Below are 18309 nucleotides of genomic sequence, written 5' to 3' on the forward strand. Positions count from 1 at the left end.
TGGGAGCTCTGCCTCTCTCCCACCTCCTACCCTGAGGCAGGAGCTGTGCTCAAACCCAGAGTTGTGGGAAAAGAGAGCTCGACTTCTAAGAGCCCTTTTCTATGAGTAAATGTTTACATCAGTGGGACCTTATGAGCCTTAGGACTCTAAGCCATGTGACTGTGGCTATTTTTTTTGCCTTTGATGGTTGTGCTGTTAAAAGTTACTGCATGTCTGTTACTGTGCTGCCGTGCATGCTCCCTTTGTCAGCAGGCCAGCCCGGGTTGATCTGCCAACCACAACCACAGCAGCTGGATCCAGCTCCTCTCCCCAGCACAGCAACGTCAGGAACTGGAGGAGAAGACTGAGGGGGGGGTGCGTGCACCTACAGGCAGGGGCAAGAGAGAACCGACTGCTTAATTCTCAGGCAGCGGCATAAAGCTCAAAGGTCTTTTTTTCATCACCTTATTCCCCTCTGCAGCTCTCACTGGGAAAAAAATGGGAAGGTGTGCTCTAAGCAGAGGGCTTTGTGGGAGAAGCTGCCCTCCTTTTTCACACCCTGCTCTCAGGTTGTAACACTTCTTCCCAGACATACCAGGCAAAGCTGCCCTGCAGCAAAACAGAGGGCGGGCTCTGGATGTTCACTTATTCACTTTATACCAGCACAAACTGCAATTACGAGAGTGCTTTCAGCACAGTGGTTGCAGTATATTTTGTGATAAAACCAATGGTCTAAACTATGTGCAGTATGTATATTCTTATTCTAAATAGGCAGTTTGAGAAACACTCTGGACTTTCAAGTGTAATCGTGTTCAGGCATCACTTCACAACAGTCCATCACCTTTTGGTCTGTCACTTGAAGCAAGTTTTAATAAGTAAGTAAGTAAGTGCCAGAAAACTAATTATTACTGTCACAAATTAATTATATGCCCTTGAAGTATGGGCTCAGCAGTAACTCAGGGTAGGCACATAAATAACTCAAACTTTTAAGTACTCAATTTGCATGCAATTTGGCAGCAGAGTTGGGTCCAAGAGGCAGCTTTTACTATACTGCCTTCTAGTAAGGCAGTTTATTGGTTCTCAGCTAAATTGCACCACGTTATGTCATGGTGCTATACCTGGCTTCTACCCTTGAAAGGCAACAGGGTGGGGGGCAGAGACTTTCTTGATGCCTGCATTAAAATATCCTTTTTATTACCCCTGATGTCATTACCCTTGACTGATGCAATTAGTTCTGTGCACAACAGCTTGCCCCCGGCTTGAGAAGCACGGACAGTCAGGCTTGCTGAGACCACTGCTGCAGGCTCAGGGCTCTAATGCTTAAGGGTGCTGTGAAAAACCAAAGGCGGCTCCTGCACTTTGTCCCAAGTCTCTTGCTAAAAGAATGACCATTTTTTCAGAGGTCAAACCCAGCCCCTTGGAGGGAGAGGGGAGTAGCACCAGCAACCTGGGTTCCGTTCCTGTCCCCCTCTGGGGTGCAAGTTACTGGATTCTGTCTGTCCAGGATACATAGTCCCTCTTTGCTTTGCAAAAGCGCCTGGAAGGTGATTTTCTAGAAGTTAAAGCATTGCTTTTGTTTTTTTGCTTCTGTGAGAAGGCTGGGAGGGCAGCATCATGCAGCTGACTTTCTGGGAATGACCTAGAGCCAAACCATTGCTGCTCCACGTTACCTGAGCAAGGTGGCAACAAGCCGGCCAACCTGAAATGCCTGCAGCACCCCTCCTCCCGGTGACGGCACTGCTGAAGGGAGAGAGCACACACCCGGCTCTTCTTCAGCGAGTTGTCTCCTGTGATGTCTGGAACTAAGCACAGGTGACTCAAAATGTTAAAAACCCAGTAGTTTATTTCAAAGTATAAATTTCAGGCTTGTCAGACAAAACCCCACTACAGGTAACACAGACACAGACACTAGTCTACAGTACATACAAAAATGGGGAGAGCTTGCAACTGCCCTGTTTAAATTGGACATTAAATCAGTCCTATTTTTTTTTTGTATTTACAATCCAGCTGCAAAACAAAACAAGAAATCAGATTCTGAGTTTCCTAAGAAAGGATTTTGCACATTTGACTCCCAATAGCCAATAAATTACTAAAGCTGAACAGGACTCCTCAAACAGCTACCACCCAGTTATCTTATTTACAGCTATACCCCATTAAATTAAGACAGCACTTCAAATATATATATATGTGTGTGTGTGTATTAAAAAAAAAAGAAAAAAGAATGCTCAGCCTGCATAATGAAGATGAGAAATAAAGATGCATTTTAACAGGTACTCAGAAGGGATGAAAAGGAAAATTAATTCATTTGCTTTCTCTTAGCTATCCTGATTTTTTTTTTCCCTCCCCTCAGAAGGCATTTGGAAGGGATACAGATTTTGGTGGCAGGGCTGGCTCAGTGTCTTTGAACTCCTCTTCCTCCAGTGTTTTCATTCAATGCCCACCCCTACCCAAACCATCAAATTAAAAAAATATATATTTAATATATCAAGTATCTATTTAAAAAATCTGGATAGATATTTTTGACTAAATGAAAATACTAAAGAGTTTTAAGAAGGCAGAATCACAGCTTGATTTTTTTACAGTGTATGCAATACTCTAATACTGGGGAATGGCTGTTTGGGGAGCAGGAACAGATTTGACCTGTCCCTACCTATAATACAGATTCTAATTTGTTGGACATTTAAGACAAACAGCATAAAGGAAGGGCTGAAGTGACTATTTTTGTTACAGTACAAAATGGTGCTTGGATCCTACTACTGGGCCCAGTCGTGCTCCCACTGAAGGCACGAGGGGCTCTGCCATTGTTTTCAAAGGAAGCAGGGTAAGACCCCTTATTTTTGCAGGGAAGACACCATGGGCATTTCCAGCCTTGTGCTAAAACCTTTGGGACGGGTGAGTGTCTCAGTGCTTGTGCTCAGTGATCGAACATGGCCAACGGCAGCACACATAATTCAAAGGAGCGAAGTCCAAGACCAACTGCTCCTCCGAGGGAAGCTGGTCAGAGCATCGAAATAAATACAGGCGGAGGGGAACCTGCCTCTGCAGCCTCTCGTTTTCTGAAGCTGCCACTGCAGAAACAATACAGATGCTATACCTACAGTCTGCCCCTGTCCTAGTGTTAGTTATTTGAATCCAATAAAGCTTTTTTAGCCCTACACTAAAATAAAGGAGGGCAGTGAAGCTGTGACTAGGAGGAATGCAGTGGAAAGGAATGGCATTTTGCCATTAGCAGTCCACAGCAGGGCTCCTCTCCAACCAGAAACTGAACTAACTCAAATTACTTTCAACCTGGACATCCAGATGCCCTTGTATCACACAGAGAAAACAAACCAAACCTAAAACAAACCAGAAAGTAAATGAGGATGGAAAACAGAGCTGTAGAATCAGTGCTGTGTTTGCTAAAACACCAGGAACTCGATCCAAGGTGGTACTGCTGAAATGTCATGTACCTAGTGGCAACAGCAGAACACTAAGGCAGGAACAACTTTATACCAGGGTACTGAAAGAAGATGGAAAAACTTGCATGAAGTGCAGAGAATAAACTAAAAGCCACTCTTCCACTTAAAAGCCATATAGAGATTTTTAGCATATTTAAAAGTGGGTTATTGGAAGCCTCCGGTAACTAACACTTTTATGAAGAGCCTAGTCTAGAAGCACAGTGCCAACAGACCTGTACTGCATGTTCCCTGGTATTTTGGTAATACTTTCAAATAAAGTCTATTAAATGAAATCAATTCTTTCTGAATGCTTGTTGCTAGCAGAAATTTAGTTTCTCAATAGTTTTATCATTTCTGGGAGGTAAAGGATAATAAAAATAACCAGCCACCCCACAACACAGGGAAAAGTGCCCTAAGGTAAGGAATGAAGCAATACTCTGGTTTGTTAGCATAAGGGATGAATGCTCACTGCAGAGATCTGCTCCACCATGAAAACGATTTTGCAGAAATGGCATAGTTTTCTCTTTGTGTGTCCGTGTTTTAAGAAACAGCTGCCTTTAAGGTCCCTGAACTAAGCTAGGCATTTGAAAGTCAAGCCACGCTTTATCACACAGTTTGCCACCACTACGTGCTTAAGATCCTGAAACCAGACCTTTAGCAGCTCTGCTGGGATGAAACAACAGAGAAGTCAGCTTTCACTCCATGGCTGCCACAGCTTCAGTCAACAAACGGTAGCTAGCTTATTTAATCTCTTCACAAAAAAATCAACTGCACTCTGCTGCACATAGTGGAAATGAATCTATTAAGCCAGAAGCCAGGTTTTACAATCAGTTCAGTTGAGAACTACATCTTTCTTTAGTAAATAAAGATGAGTCTTCTCTCTCTAAAGATACAGCCCACAAAACCTCCAAACACAGTACCAGACCATCCCTAGTAATACCTCCATTGGAGGAAAGAAAAAGATTCTAACACAGGACTTTGACCTTCCACCTATCCCAAGCAAGACAAAGCTAAGGACAAGTGACCTAAACGCAAGCACAAACTATAGAAAAGCTCATGTATAGTTTGGGCTGGAATCACAATTAAATAAGCAGCATGAGTTCTAGGTTGTATTCTAATATTTATTTTAACTTTCAAACTATAAAACCTCATTGTACTGATATGGCCAATGGCCCTTTGGTACCACCTCAAAGATGCATTAAAAAAAATCGCCCAAGTAGGACTTGACAGCCATCAACTGGAATGAACTGCTCTACCCTCTAACACAGAACTGGCTTTATAAGGACCCAACTTTCCATAAGTAGACTAAATGCATTATTAAGTAATTATTCCTTGAAATAGGCAGACAAAACGTTTAAGTAAACATAGAAAAATTCAAGGCATTATTGATTATTGGCACCAGCAATACAGGGACAACTGTTACTCAAAGGAAACGTTACACATCGTTCATACATGAGATTCAGCGTGAACCTTCTCTCATGATACTTGGATTTAGACAGAATTTTTGCTCACCCAAATCAATAAAACTGCTGTACTTAAATGCAAGTTTCCATACAGAAGATATTCGTTACTCACCTGACAGAAGCGACAATCCCAGCTACATGAAGGAGTGCGGTAAAACAGTATAGACAAAAGTCTACAATGCAGTTTCTTTCACTGATAGAAGTTCTCGAAGGGAACGCTACTAAAGAACCCATAATCTCATAGCATATTTCACCAGCCGTGTTTTGGGATATAGTTTTTCCTGCCCTTTTTCAACCTTGCTTTACATTTAAAAATACTGGTTTTAAGAAAGAGAGCACTGAAATTAAAAAATGTTTTCTTCTACAGCTTTGCTACATGGCGAAGTGGATTAAAAAAAGACTCTTCCCCTTCTAAATCCACTGTTTGGTTCTGCTGGGTAGGAATGAGACTGCCATCCTTGTTCTGAAAAGTGCCAAAATAAAACCCTTACATACACTTTCTTGTCCAGGTGCATTACAAGTTGGTTCTGCAAAGAGCAAGTCTAACCTGTCAACAATAGTGGGGCAGATGCACCGATTTCTTTTCTCAGCTCAGAAGCATCATGAAAGCGTCTATGAACATTTGCAATTGCTCACAAGTTTTAGGCAAGTGTCTAAAATTGTTTCTAAACTGCTTTTGGGTGTGTTAGCTTTCTGCAGAGGCAGGCAGGTGACTGAGATAGAGAAGAGGGCTGGAAAGCCAGCTTCCTATCTTTTTGTACTAATTGAACATCCAAACCGAGTGCAAACAGCTAGCAGCTTTCATGGTGCCACACCACACAGGTTTCTTCTTTGGCTGAACTGCAGCATACAGCTTTCCCAAAAGAACAGGGAAAGACTCTGGTGGAAAATACTGTCTGTATGCTCTAATATCCTTGACAGGACAAAAACAACTACTCAAGAATTACAGCGAGGAAAGGGCTGAATGATACTGCAGATAAAAACCCAAGTCCAGCATCAGCAGATGTTACAGTTCCTGGTCTTTACAGAAAGAATAATTACTGCAGGCCAGGAAAATGAGAGGCAGTAATGAAAGGCTAGAAGGGTGGAGGCAAAAATAACTCCCAAGCAAATAAAAGAACACCACAAGGTATCTGGCTACATTTATTTCTGAAATTATTCTTTAAGGCACAAAATAAATCTAAAAAATAGGACTGGATGTATGAAGGGAGGGGCAGAGAAATTATCTGAGCTAGAGGGGTGTGAATGCAGTCTCTACAATCCAGTTTCAGATCTGACCTGGGAACGCTCCCAGTGAGTGGGGGAAGGATGGTGAAAGTAGAGGAGCATTCTTATTTAGGAGAGGTAAGAGGCAGTGGGGTAATTTCCCCCCCCCCTCCAGATTTACACACATATTGGTTCCCTGGCCAGACTCAAGTTCCCTTCCCTCCCCTCAGAGAGGTCATTACAGTTTGTAAAATAAGACCACACCACTCAAATCTTCCAGTACAAAAGTGAGACCTTGAACCACCCTTCATATCACAGCCTGCTCACAGAGCAGTGGGGGGGCAAGAGGCAAATCTGTTCTTGCCCTCATGTTAGTGCCTTGATAGATACTACAGATGTGTATGTTTTGCTTCAGAAAAACTGTAGTTTATTGTTTTGTTCCCACTCTGAAGCAGAATCCCAGGCATCCAGGGTGCCCTTGGATAAAGGGTAGGTAGGTATCTAGGTGGAACAGCTGTCATGGAAGGGAAAATGAAATTTTCAAACGGCCCATGACTTGAGCTATCCAAAAAAACAGGCTCTCTTGCTGCAGGTGAGACTTTATTTTTCTTTTGGTTCTGAATGCATGTAGTGTATCACACAACTGTCTAAAATAATCCTGCAGAGAGTGGATTTAAAAGTGAATTTCATGCATGGGATCAACCCCCCAAAACTGGGGTAATTCTTGGTAGTAAGACAGGTTTAAAGGCTCCAAAGATCTCTAGTTTAACTGCTCTGGGAAGAGATCACATCTGTGGACTGGGGGTCACAGAAGGGTCCAAAACGTCCATAGATGTCCTTAGCCCGGACCGCAAAGTAGTATTTGCTGCCAGACACAAACTGCGTAAGAGTGCATGCCATAGGTAGTGGGAGGGCCTTCACTTCCCCGATCTTCTTCCACTGGGAGGGCATAGTGGCACTCGGGTCCTCGTGGTAGGCGTAGAGATGGTAACTGTCCACAGTGGCACAGCTCCGGTCCACCTCCATGACACTCCATGACAGCACAATGCCATTCTGGCTCTGTACCCGTGCCAGCTTCAGCTGTGGCTTTTGAGGCAGAGAAGTGTTGGCAGCTTCAGGGGGCAGACGCGGTGGCTGTGGTGCCTCCGGGAGCGGGGCAGGATGTACAGGGCGCGGTGGCTCCTAAGCAACATAAGAGCAATAGGGGAAAGCTCAGAGTCTACAGCAGTGGAAGGAAGCTTTAATTCATCACTCCCCAGGCAAATGGAAGCAAATGAGCCTGCAGTCACCCAACCATCACAACTCTTCAGTCCTGCATGCAGAGAGCACACAGACAAGAGAGCAGCAGCAAAGGTTGAGGAGGGGTGGGACTGAGGATGCCATAAGGTCTTATTATTCACATATAAATCCCTAGCTGTATAAATGATCATTGCCACAGTTATTTCCCTATATCGTCTCTGCTTCCCACCCAAGAGGAGATGTACTGAATACTGTGCCCTTTACCAAGGCTGAGCAGGCAGGTTCACAATGACTTTGAGCTAATCTACATTTGAGCTACAGTTCCCACATTACCCAGAACACCCCAGGCAGTGGATTAAACTGACAACTCATCCTCTCTTCAACAGGTAGGTTTTCAGTCACAAAAGGAAGAACGGGTAATGGTGCCACATGGATATTATCACCTTAAATTGATCACAAAAGCTCAGCCTCAGTTTGCAGAAAATTTTGAAATAAGGGCACAAATGTGGCCTTCCATTGATTTTTTTTTCATACCGCAGAAACAGTCCTAGGTGTCTCATTTATGTTAGTTAAGGTGAATTTAGGAATGTGGTTACAATGAGTAAAAAATTTTGTTATTCTTCAAGCCAGGGGCCTTTCAGGTTGGAATCTGGGGTAGTTTTTGTTGTCTTAAGTGTTCTGTGTGATATTGGCTTGATTTATTCTCATTATTTATCACTGGAGAATGCATGAAGTTGAATGGTGTCTAGATGGAAGTAACGGTGAGCCACCTTGTTGGCAACATATTTACCATTTCAGGACATCACAAGTGATGCGACTGCCCAACAGTGAGTATGCAGGCACTGTATTTGGTTCAGTCTGAACAACAAAACCATATGAAATGAGTCAGAGTAAATCCTCAAATACTTACGAAAGGGGTTTGAGGCGATGCAGAAGTAATCACCCCTAACAGCGATAAAAAACCCTCTGAAATTTGGGAGTTGGCAACCTTGAGTATCTTGTCTGTACCTTGTTCTCCTACCTCAGTTTTGCAAACAGCTGTACTGAGAAACTGGTTATCCAATTCATAGCCACACCATAACTAAACTTTTTAGTGGCAGTTCTTCTGTACCCCTGACTCCACAAGTCACCTGCAGACAATTCATGCACCATTTTTCAATATGTGCTACTAGTGATCTTGAGAACTCTGGGGTAAGCTAACAGATTCCATAGCTTTTACCATTCTTGGCAGAAGTTGCTGTAGGTGAACAGGGTGGTGCTATCCACCTGAACTGGCTGCAAAGTGTCTACAAGACATTTCACTATTCTGCAGTTCACACTAAGAAGCAATCTGAAAGACATTAAAGCAGAGACAAGCCTGTAAATTGCGTTAAGTAATTTCAAAAGGACTACTCACAGCATGCACTTGTGGGGGTCGATGATGCACTGTAAGCTGAGGTGCTCCAGATCCAAGAGTTAGTCCATTGTTCACAACATATGCAGTTGTTGGAGGCATTCGTACTGTCATACCTGTAAGAAGCACAGTGAAAAAGTATTCAATACTGAAAATCAACTAAACAGAACACTGGAAGACTAACTCCTTGGTTCAGTTGGATGACGCTAAATTTCAAGCTGACACGCTCTCCTCAAACTGCCAGCAGACTGATGAAGTATTGCACAACAACAAAACCACCTCCCATCCCCTGAAGCTGTAAAAGTGAAAGACAGCAAGTGCTTATGTCTGCAGAGGGGACAGAATGATGTTTTAATAATTTGTAGCATGAAAGAAATGGGTGGGGAGCGGGAGTGTGGGTGAGTGATACAGGGAGCTGAAGTATGCCAAGAAAAATTACATCACTTTGGGATTCAGAAAGGAAAAGATAAATGCTGCTGCAACAGAATGATAGCCACTCAGTATTCAAATGCCAGAAGGCTGTGCTATGGATGGCACTGAAAACAAGAGGCAAGTGTACTGATTTTGGCTGGGATAGAGTTAATTTTCTCCATAGTAGCTAGTATGGGGCTATGTTTTGGATTTGTGCTGAAAACAGGGTTGATAATACAGAGATGTTTTCATTACTGCTGAGCAGTGCTTGCACAGAGTCAAGGCCTTTTCTGCTTCTCACCCCACCCACCAGTGAGTAGGCTGGGGGTGCACAAGAAGTTGAGAGGGGACACAGCTGGGACAGCTGACCCCAACTGACCAAAGGGATATCCCACACCGTATGACGTCATGCTCAGCATATAAAGTTGGGGGAAGAAGGATGGGGGGGGGACATTTGGAGTGATGGCATTTGTCTTCCCAAGTAACCGTTACGTGTGATGGAGCCCTGCTTTCCTGGAGATGGCTGAATGCCTGCCTGCCGATGGGAAGCAGTAAATGAATTCCTTGGTTTGCTTTGCCTCCATGCACAGCTTTTGCTTCACCTATTAAATCGTCTTTATCTCAACCCATGAGTTTTCTCACTTTTACTCTTCTGATTCTCTCCCCACCCCACTGTGGGGGAGGGAGGTGAGCGAGTGGCTGTGTGGGGCTTTGTTGCCAGCTAGGGTTAAGCCACAACAGTCGTCACTGTCCAAGAAGCTTGTCCTTCCTCACAGAATGGACACCACAATAGATGTTACTCACAGGCGTTACCATTTCATTTATTCCCACAGCAGACTGACCTCACTGGCAGGAAAAAACTAGGTAATTTTATAGCCTTGTAGATAATATCCAGAACTCTTGCAAACTACTAAGTTTTCATTCGTTTTATACTACATCTCACTCTTAAGTAACATTTTGTCCGTTTACTTTTGCAACATGTATGTTCTGTGAGCTCAAAGCTTTTGGTCATTGTTATGGGTTGCCTAGGGTGTCCCTCTATTTCTGTTTAGAAATACAATATTTAGGGCAATCTCGACCACCCCCTAGTTCCACACTTGTATGAAACTGAAGCATTCCAATACTTCAGAAGAAAAGCTTGCAGAGCAATACATGTCAGGAAACCACAGCTATTGTATGGTAATTTCTTCTCTACACTTACAGTCATCAAGCTATGATCATAGGTGATGGGTGTCAGAAGTCTACGTAATCTGTGAATCTGAGGCAGGGAGCTCAGAGTGCTAAATCTTAATGCTTTTATAATAAAGTGCTGAACTCTAGGTAGCTGCTTCACATCTTTTTCCTATTGGCACATCTATCTAAGAAGCTAAAGAAGCTATACAAACTCCTGCAGGATAAACTGGTTATTTCTCATCTATGAGAATCCAATCAGATATGCTGTTTTAGCATGACTGTGATTCTGTCTCAGGAAATGACAATAATCTGAAGAAAGATGGACAGAAATGCCTTAATAAGATATAAGGTACAAATTTAGTGTTATTTCTAGGTAGGCATACTACTTAGTTGAGGTTAAAGTACAAAACTACAATTTGCGAAACACTTTGGATGAGTTCTCACAGTTAATCTTTCAAAGACAAAGTGCAGAGATCTTGCTCCTGAAGCATCTGTTTCAGTTCACCTGACACTAGAGACTGTTTCAACAGTAATACAAACCAATACACATCAGTAGCAGCATTTCTGAAAGCTGCATAGCAAAGATGGTGAAAAATGTAGGATAGACTAAAAGATGAAAACTCATGACAGCTAAAAGGGGTCAAGAAACACGAGTGCTTTTTTGTTAGCAATACGTGGAACCTCTCTACCCAGTATGCAAATATGAAGCCTTGAAATAATCTGTATTCTAAACTGGTCTTTTATCTGCTCAGCCTAACCATCTGGCTTCCTTGTCCTGAGGTACAGGGAATGCACAATGCTATGGAGGAACCGCCATATTCTTAGGTCTTATGCGGCTTGTCAGACAATAGTACTGTATAATACGCAGACATACTTTTCAAGCCAGAGTAACGGAACTGCCTCTAACAAAATCACAGAAAAGTCCAAGTTTGAAGGGATCTCTGGAGATGATTTGCTTGAAAGAATGCTCTTAGATTAGATTAGATTATTCAGGGTCTGGTCAAGTTGAATCTTAATTATTTTGGTGGAAACCTGCCTTGATTTCTGAGAATTTGTAAGCAGACAACTGAAGGACAAGCATTCATTTTGTCACTGGACCATCAGGTCAGAAGTGCATTACACAGAGATCTGTTGCTGGATGACCTTGCCCGACAAACATACGAATTCCCTACCTCATTGAGTTCTCCTAGAAAATGCCTTAAAATAGCATATTACTTATTATATGTTCTCCAACAACACATTAGTTATCTTGCATGTCTGACACTAAAAGGTATTCTGTAGATATTAATACTAGTGATGTGTATTTAGCATAATAACTGCTCTAAGAAGTGGCAGATTCTGACAAAAATATGTATTTTATATTTTGGCACAAAAGAAGAAAATACTATTAAAAATAATTAACATAAGTGAATGCATGCTTAAGCACTCAAAACTCCTTCCAAAACAACAGGTAGATCAAACACGTCTAACTTGTAGCTAAGGGTAATGATGAAGAAAACCAAGTGTGGGCTGAGGTTACCTTGCCTTTTATGGTCTTTTGCCAACAGGAACGCAAGATGCAGACGTGCCCCTCAAAAGATACTGCTAGTCAGAAGAACCTGAACTCAAATGCACATGGCACAAGAGTATAAGAAGTTTAAGAAATGTGAACAAGTACTCTGAAAAGAACAGCAATTTCCTCACATCCCAACATTTCATGGAGATAGCTCAAGAACTGTCTGATCAACTTCTGTTCAGCTAGCACAGCTGATTTTTCACAGCCTATGGCAATGCAGCTGAACTGAGTCATAAGGAATACTACAAGCATACATGAGTATTCTCCTTTCCAAAAACTATCATTTCAGAACAATGAATGAATTATTTCTGCACAAACCTACATAGGTACAGTCTTACATGGCTCAAGCGTGCAGTGTCACGAGTCTGGTTTATACAGACGGTGTCTAAAAAAAAAATCACTACCTGGACATCACAAAAATAGCCTCATACTTAGTGCAATAGAACAAGGAAATTTATGTTTAACATAACGGTGTTAAAATAAATCATAGTGTAGAAATTGTGGGGAGCTAGGAAAAGGCAGTTAAGATTCACCACTTCGTAACAAAATATAAACTATCATTTCACTTTAAGGTCTTTATTTTTGACATCTACTACTCATTTCAGAAAATGAGTTTTCTCCTATAGGAAGACACCAGTTACACGTTTGCAAAGTCAAGATGAACTTGCTGACATCTCTAGTCAAGGAAACTCAAGCATGCATCAATTTCTGATAAATTTGGTGAGAAATTTCATCTGTCCAGGCCTAGAGAAAATAAGAAAATTTGCTGGGCACAGGACATCAGAGATTGTTAAGGAATTACACTAGGATATCTAATATAAATGTAACTTTTAGACAGGAAATAGAACAGAATTTACTACATACTTGTATGTTTTAATCTTACTCCGTAATAACAAAATGGTCTCTAACTATCTTTCTACAAAACAGCGGTGCTCATCACATTACCTTCCACTACCTTGTACAGTATTGGGCATGTCATCCAGAGATATTTAATTGTCAGAGCTAGTGCCTGAGAGGACTTAAATCCAGTTTTTCCTCATTCACATAGCTGCAGGGCGATGATCTGTTAATAGCCTGAGATCTTCTCAAGTTTGTAAGCTGGGAAAAAACCCTAACCTCTATAATTTGGACTAGTGTTGCAAAAAAACCAAACCCACAAACAACAAACCCAAAACAAAAAAAAAGAAACCCCACATCCATCAGGTAGAACATATCAAACTGTGCCGGACTAAAATGCACATGGAAGAAAGCATCCCCTACCTCCAGTCTGTGGGTTGACTGGCCTTAAACCTGGGCTTGGCATGACAGCTCCTCTTATAGGATTCTGAGCTGGTGATGCAGGAAGGGTGGTATAGACCACCTGATGGTTAGCAGGGGCTCTGGGTATAGGAAGTTTTGCAGCAGTTTGAGTCACTGGCCGATGAGTTACATTCACTGTCGTCGGAGCTGCAAAAAGACAGACAGACCACAACCTAGAATGGAATTCCATGATAATAGGCTGATATGCCTACTCCAGAGTACACACTTCCTTTGGAAACCTGATTCATCTGAGCCATGCAAAATAAAAACTGCCTTTGTGAAATTCTATCTGCTTTTGATAATGCAAGAAAAAAACCCCAGCCTAAACAAACGGTAATTTTCACCTGAAATAATAATGCCGATATATATACACATTGCAAACAGAAGAGAGAAACATAATACCGCCCTCCCCCCCGCCAAAGGTCTTGAATGTAAGCACAGCTGTGGAGAATATAAAACCCACCACCAAAGAGTCTGTAGAACAGATCAATCATAAGACAATTCCAATGCCAACTAATCTTCAACAATCATCTACAGAAGAGAGTAAAATAAAGAAAAAAAAAGAGGATCTATGTTTCTTTATGTTAGAAAGAAAAGGGGAGGGGGGAAATTACACTGCAGACAAAATAACATTTCACTAGGGATGGAACTTCAATGTCAGCCTTGCCATTCACTCTGCCAAAAGGATTAATTGCCAAGCGCAGGTGAACAGAGCTAGGAATGAAGTTGCTAATGTTTTTTTCCCCATTACTTAAATGATGCAACTGCTACAGGTTTCTTCTCCTTCACTTTTACAAACAACAGTACATTTAATAATTTCCATGACCATCCTTAGCAGGATTTCTTCCTCTCCATGGAATTAATTTGATCCTGAATTCTTTCCAAACCAACAGGACCATCTTTCCCTTTCCTTTTATCAGTTTTTAAAAAAAACTTATGGGAAACTGACTAGAATGGAAGATTAAAGTGACTCAAACATTCTGAACATTCACCTGAAAAGATGATCACAATGTAGAACACACAAGAGTCTAGTTTAAGAAAAAAGCAGTCACTGCATTCACATGTAAAATGAAGCTACCTGTAGGTAATACATGTATGGTGGTCTGGGAAGGTCCACTTGTTGGCACACCTGTCTGCTGCACAGGGTTTGGCTGTAAAGGCTGCAAAGGCTGCAAGGGTCGAGCCAAGGGCTGGGTAGATATGCTCAATCCTGTAACAGGTGTCTGGTTCTGCTTCTTGCCATCTGCTTTAAAACAAAATGAAGTTATAGACAACTGCAAACAGAAATTAGAACATCACAGAGGTTTTAAATCTTTTTTTTCTCCCCATCATTCACAGATTAGCAAAGAATATTTGCTAGCATGACATTTCTTTGATCTTTTCATTCTGCAAACAAAACTGTAGAAAATTCATTCAATTCCCCTCACTTTCATCATCTCTATCTTCCCCCTCCCCCATACTCCATAACATTTCATTCTATCATCATGAAATCTGTGTATTTCAGCATAATTTGGAAACCTGACTTTAATGGAACACTATGCCAAAGTCTTTAAAAGTTTCCATTAAAAAAAAAGAATAGCCTAAAGCCTTAAAAAGGCCTACTAAGCACTGCTGTACTCAATTTGTTTCAAAAAACTGACAGAGCTCCCTACATAAATCTTGGCTACCTTTGATGCTTACATCCCTTTGTTATTTGCTGACTCTTTCCTTTGTTCAATGTTACGCAGCCCCGTTTGTGGCTGTTTTGAATTTTCATGCTATTTTCTTAAAAAGGGCAATTGCTTTATTATTTATAGAAAACTTTAAAAAGAGAATTTAAGTTGTTTTCTCACATTGACACCCTCCTCAACATGACTTACTGACTTGTGAGAAGTGATAAGTAATGTCTGTATCTGTAGTTTACTACAGCAATATTTCTTCCTGCTTTAGTTTATTTGTGACAAGATAAAATATTAATTTGAATGCAAGTTTACATGTAATCAAGCCTGTGCACAAGTTGAATAAAGAAGAATTGTGAAGCTTTTGCCTGGATATTTCAGCTAGATTACAGTAGTGGTAGGCAGACAAGGCACCACCAAAAACTAAAAAACACAAGATAAAAGAGTAGGTTTTAAGGGCACTCATTCAAAAAAGATTTGCCCTAATAAAATTGTACATGCAGCAGCCACTAATTTAGTAAAAGAGCACACAATATAAAGACTACGTTAATACGTATTTTCCTCTTGAGAAAACATATCAACGATATATTGAAAAACACATTTAGAAACTATCAATTAAGTACATTAACTAGATTGCAAAGCATTAAGAACAGGGTTAATGGCAGCATAGCTCAAAATGTTGTGTTTTTTAGTAGTTGGGAGACTATTTTGATGGTCTCACTGAGCTGTCTTTAACAACAGCTACTAATAGCTTGAAGTAGCAGTATCCTTCACAAACTGCTATATGATAAATTAAATACAATTCAAGACCTCAAAAATAAAATACAATACAAATTGCAGACCATATTGTCTTTCTGTAGACTGAACAGCCGAGCTACTTCACTGAAGCCATTTGATAAAAATATGATTTTCTTTTCCTCCTTTTTTCCAAAGTCTATATAAGGAGCAGTAAAGGGATGCTCATTTTGAAAACAAAAGGTGAGATGTTTCCTGCTCTTTCATCAACTAATAGGTCTTTTGATTAGTTCAAGCTTCTTTTATTTTCCACGACTCTGAGTGATTTCCCAGTATTCAATAAATTATTTGACTCTTCAGAGATTCCTACAGAGATGCACGCGCCTGTTTACTTTGAATATTTACAGACTGACGCACATTTCAACTGCCATTAGATAATTTAAGTGATGCAAGTGCATTCTTAGTCATGACCAAGAGAAGATGCGCTCATGATCCAACTAGTAAAAATCCAGACACATTACTGCTGTAAAAATGTAGTTCAAGTAAAAATGACAGTCTGGACGAATGTGAAGGCTTTTTTGGTTTTAATCTCACACAGAAGCAAGTTCATTTGTCCCTGACAAATCAAGAGCCCTGTGGAGATTCCAGTTGCTGGAAACTAGGTCAGGATTGTACCAGCCACAGGAAGTGATGAAAGATAACCAACTAGGCTTCACCAAATAAATGGCAACAAATAGCAAAGGCTAATTTAGCTAAGTAATAAAAGGCAAACAGGAAGACTGGGTGCATAGTAAGCACTGGAGGCATAAGCAAAACTCCAACTCTAATACACAAAATGAAAAAGAAGAGGGGCTAATTTCCATGCCAAAAAATGGGCCTACAACACTGCAGTTATAGCAGGAAGGAGTTTTAATCAGCATGCTAATTCAGAAGTGGTATAACAGGATTACAGAACAGCAAATATACCATATGCATGTTCAAGGATAAGACAAAAAATGATACTGTATGTATTTTTCACACATATTTTTCATACAAAAAGATAAATGCAAAAAAAAGTGGAACATGGCTGTTTTGAGAGTACACTTGTGTATCTTTCTTAGATTACAAATCCACTTTAGACTAGGGATAGGTATCAGCTAAATCTATTAGTTGTTTTAGTATTTTTATGAAATAATTTGATGCAGTGCGCTACACAAATATTTAATAAAAATGTAATAAAAAGGACAGCAAGGGGACTGTACAAGTATTGCAAGATACTTGCAGACAGAAAAGTGTCTAGATTTCTCTCTGCTAAAAGGGTGACAATTGTTCTGAACAGAAATTAACAACACGGTTTCTCAAATATTATGCATAATTTTCATTAATAATTTTTCCACACATCAGAAGGTGTGCACTAAATTTAGTTGCCAGTCTACTAAACTCGAAGATGCTACCAGTATGGAGGTGGACCAAAATATCACACAGGAACAAAGCTAAGACTTGAGAATGAGAAAAAAGATGATGACAGTAGGGACTGCAACATTGGCCATTTAGGAATTGATAAGAACCTCTACTACTAATGTGGGAAATCAGGTGTGGCGCAGTGAAGATAATCAGGAAAACCTGCATATGTTGTTGACCATGGAATGTCTGCGCGTTGCTTGTCTAATAAAGTAAAGAGAGGAAATGCAAACCTAGGCTGTATCGGGTGAGTGTTTCCACATTGTGATGGTAATACTTTTTTTTTTCCCCTACATGAAACACTATTTGAGCAAACTGCTGCATGTAAAAAAGGGGTTGGAAGTCAGAAGCACATGTTTCTGTGATAATAGAGGAGTGGGTTTTCAAAATGCCAAAGCAACAGCTGTTGAAGGACAGCTACTCTGTTTTGTAGGGTGTCCAAAGCCAGTGGCTCAAGCACATGATTAGAGGCCCTAGTCACTACAAAAAAACCAGCTCACCCCAGAAAACAACCGAACAAAAATCCCCCACCCTCAAAACCATGATTAGCCCTTAAAAAATAATGCACAGGGTTTCGTCTATCTGCCATGACTTAAGACTGGGCTTGATGACAGTCTATACAGGTCTGCTCTTCTGTGACCCAGTACAGAAATTCTGATTTCAGTTTTATAACCTCACAAAACACCTACAAAGTCCATAGTTCTTAACCTAAAGTTTAAGTCTAATTCACCCTTTATGCACACTTTGGCATACAGTATTACAGATATTCATTTTAATTATTGATTCAAATGGAAATGTCACTGGAAAAAGGAAGGAATGGAGAGTAGATTACACGAACAAGTTTAAAAATCTATCACAATGTTAAAATTTACTCTCAACCTGAATCTTGAGTAATGTCAACCAACAAGGACACACACTGTAGTTGTATACTACCAAAATAGCATAACTTTGTTTCCTACTTGTACCACGAGAGATTTAAAGAGAAGCACATGATAGACATCTCTCTCCAGACATTATCATCTATTTAAATACCTTTTATAAGTATCAGAATTAGTTTTACTTAGTATGCGGGTGACAGTGCTTTAAACAAAATAATCATGATCTGAGTGTTCCTGGGAACACTCTATAGGTGTTGCTCTTCTATTTGAACTAGTACTGAACTGATATTCCAGCATATTGGAGTAAACGCCACAATGCTGGAGGTACTTTCTATCCTGAGGTTATCTAGAACAAAATAAAGCTTGCTCCACAATCGCTGTAAACAAAGTTCAGTGGAAAAAATATTTAGCCAAAGGTATATACGTGCTTATGATTATACAAA

The 18309-nt window shown here is 40.7% G+C and overlaps 1 protein-coding gene across 2 annotated transcripts in view; it reads right to left on the reverse strand.

Annotated features, from left to right (window-relative positions):
- Positions 1–1906: 1906 nt before the first annotated feature.
- The window catches only part of ATF7IP (activating transcription factor 7 interacting protein), a 114917-nt gene continuing 98514 nt past the window's right edge, over positions 1907–18309 (reverse strand). Inside the window, exons 12-15 of one of the 2 annotated variants that reach the window (XM_082309488.1) lie at positions 14234–14401; positions 13117–13302; positions 8721–8833; positions 1907–7267 (exon numbers count right to left, since the gene is read on the reverse strand). In XM_082309488.1, coding sequence (XP_082165614.1) covers positions 6851–7267; positions 8721–8833; positions 13117–13302; positions 14234–14401 — 884 coding nt within the window. In that variant the 3' untranslated portion in view covers positions 1907–6850. The remainder of the gene's footprint in view (positions 7268–8720; positions 8834–13116; positions 13303–14233; positions 14402–18309) is intronic. The other variant, XM_082309489.1, reaches the window with a different exon arrangement.

The sequence above is a fragment of the Platalea leucorodia genome (genome assembly GCF_965183815.1).
Source record: "Platalea leucorodia genome assembly, chromosome: 4".
NCBI classification, from domain to species: Eukaryota; Metazoa; Chordata; class Aves; order Pelecaniformes; family Threskiornithidae; genus Platalea; species Platalea leucorodia.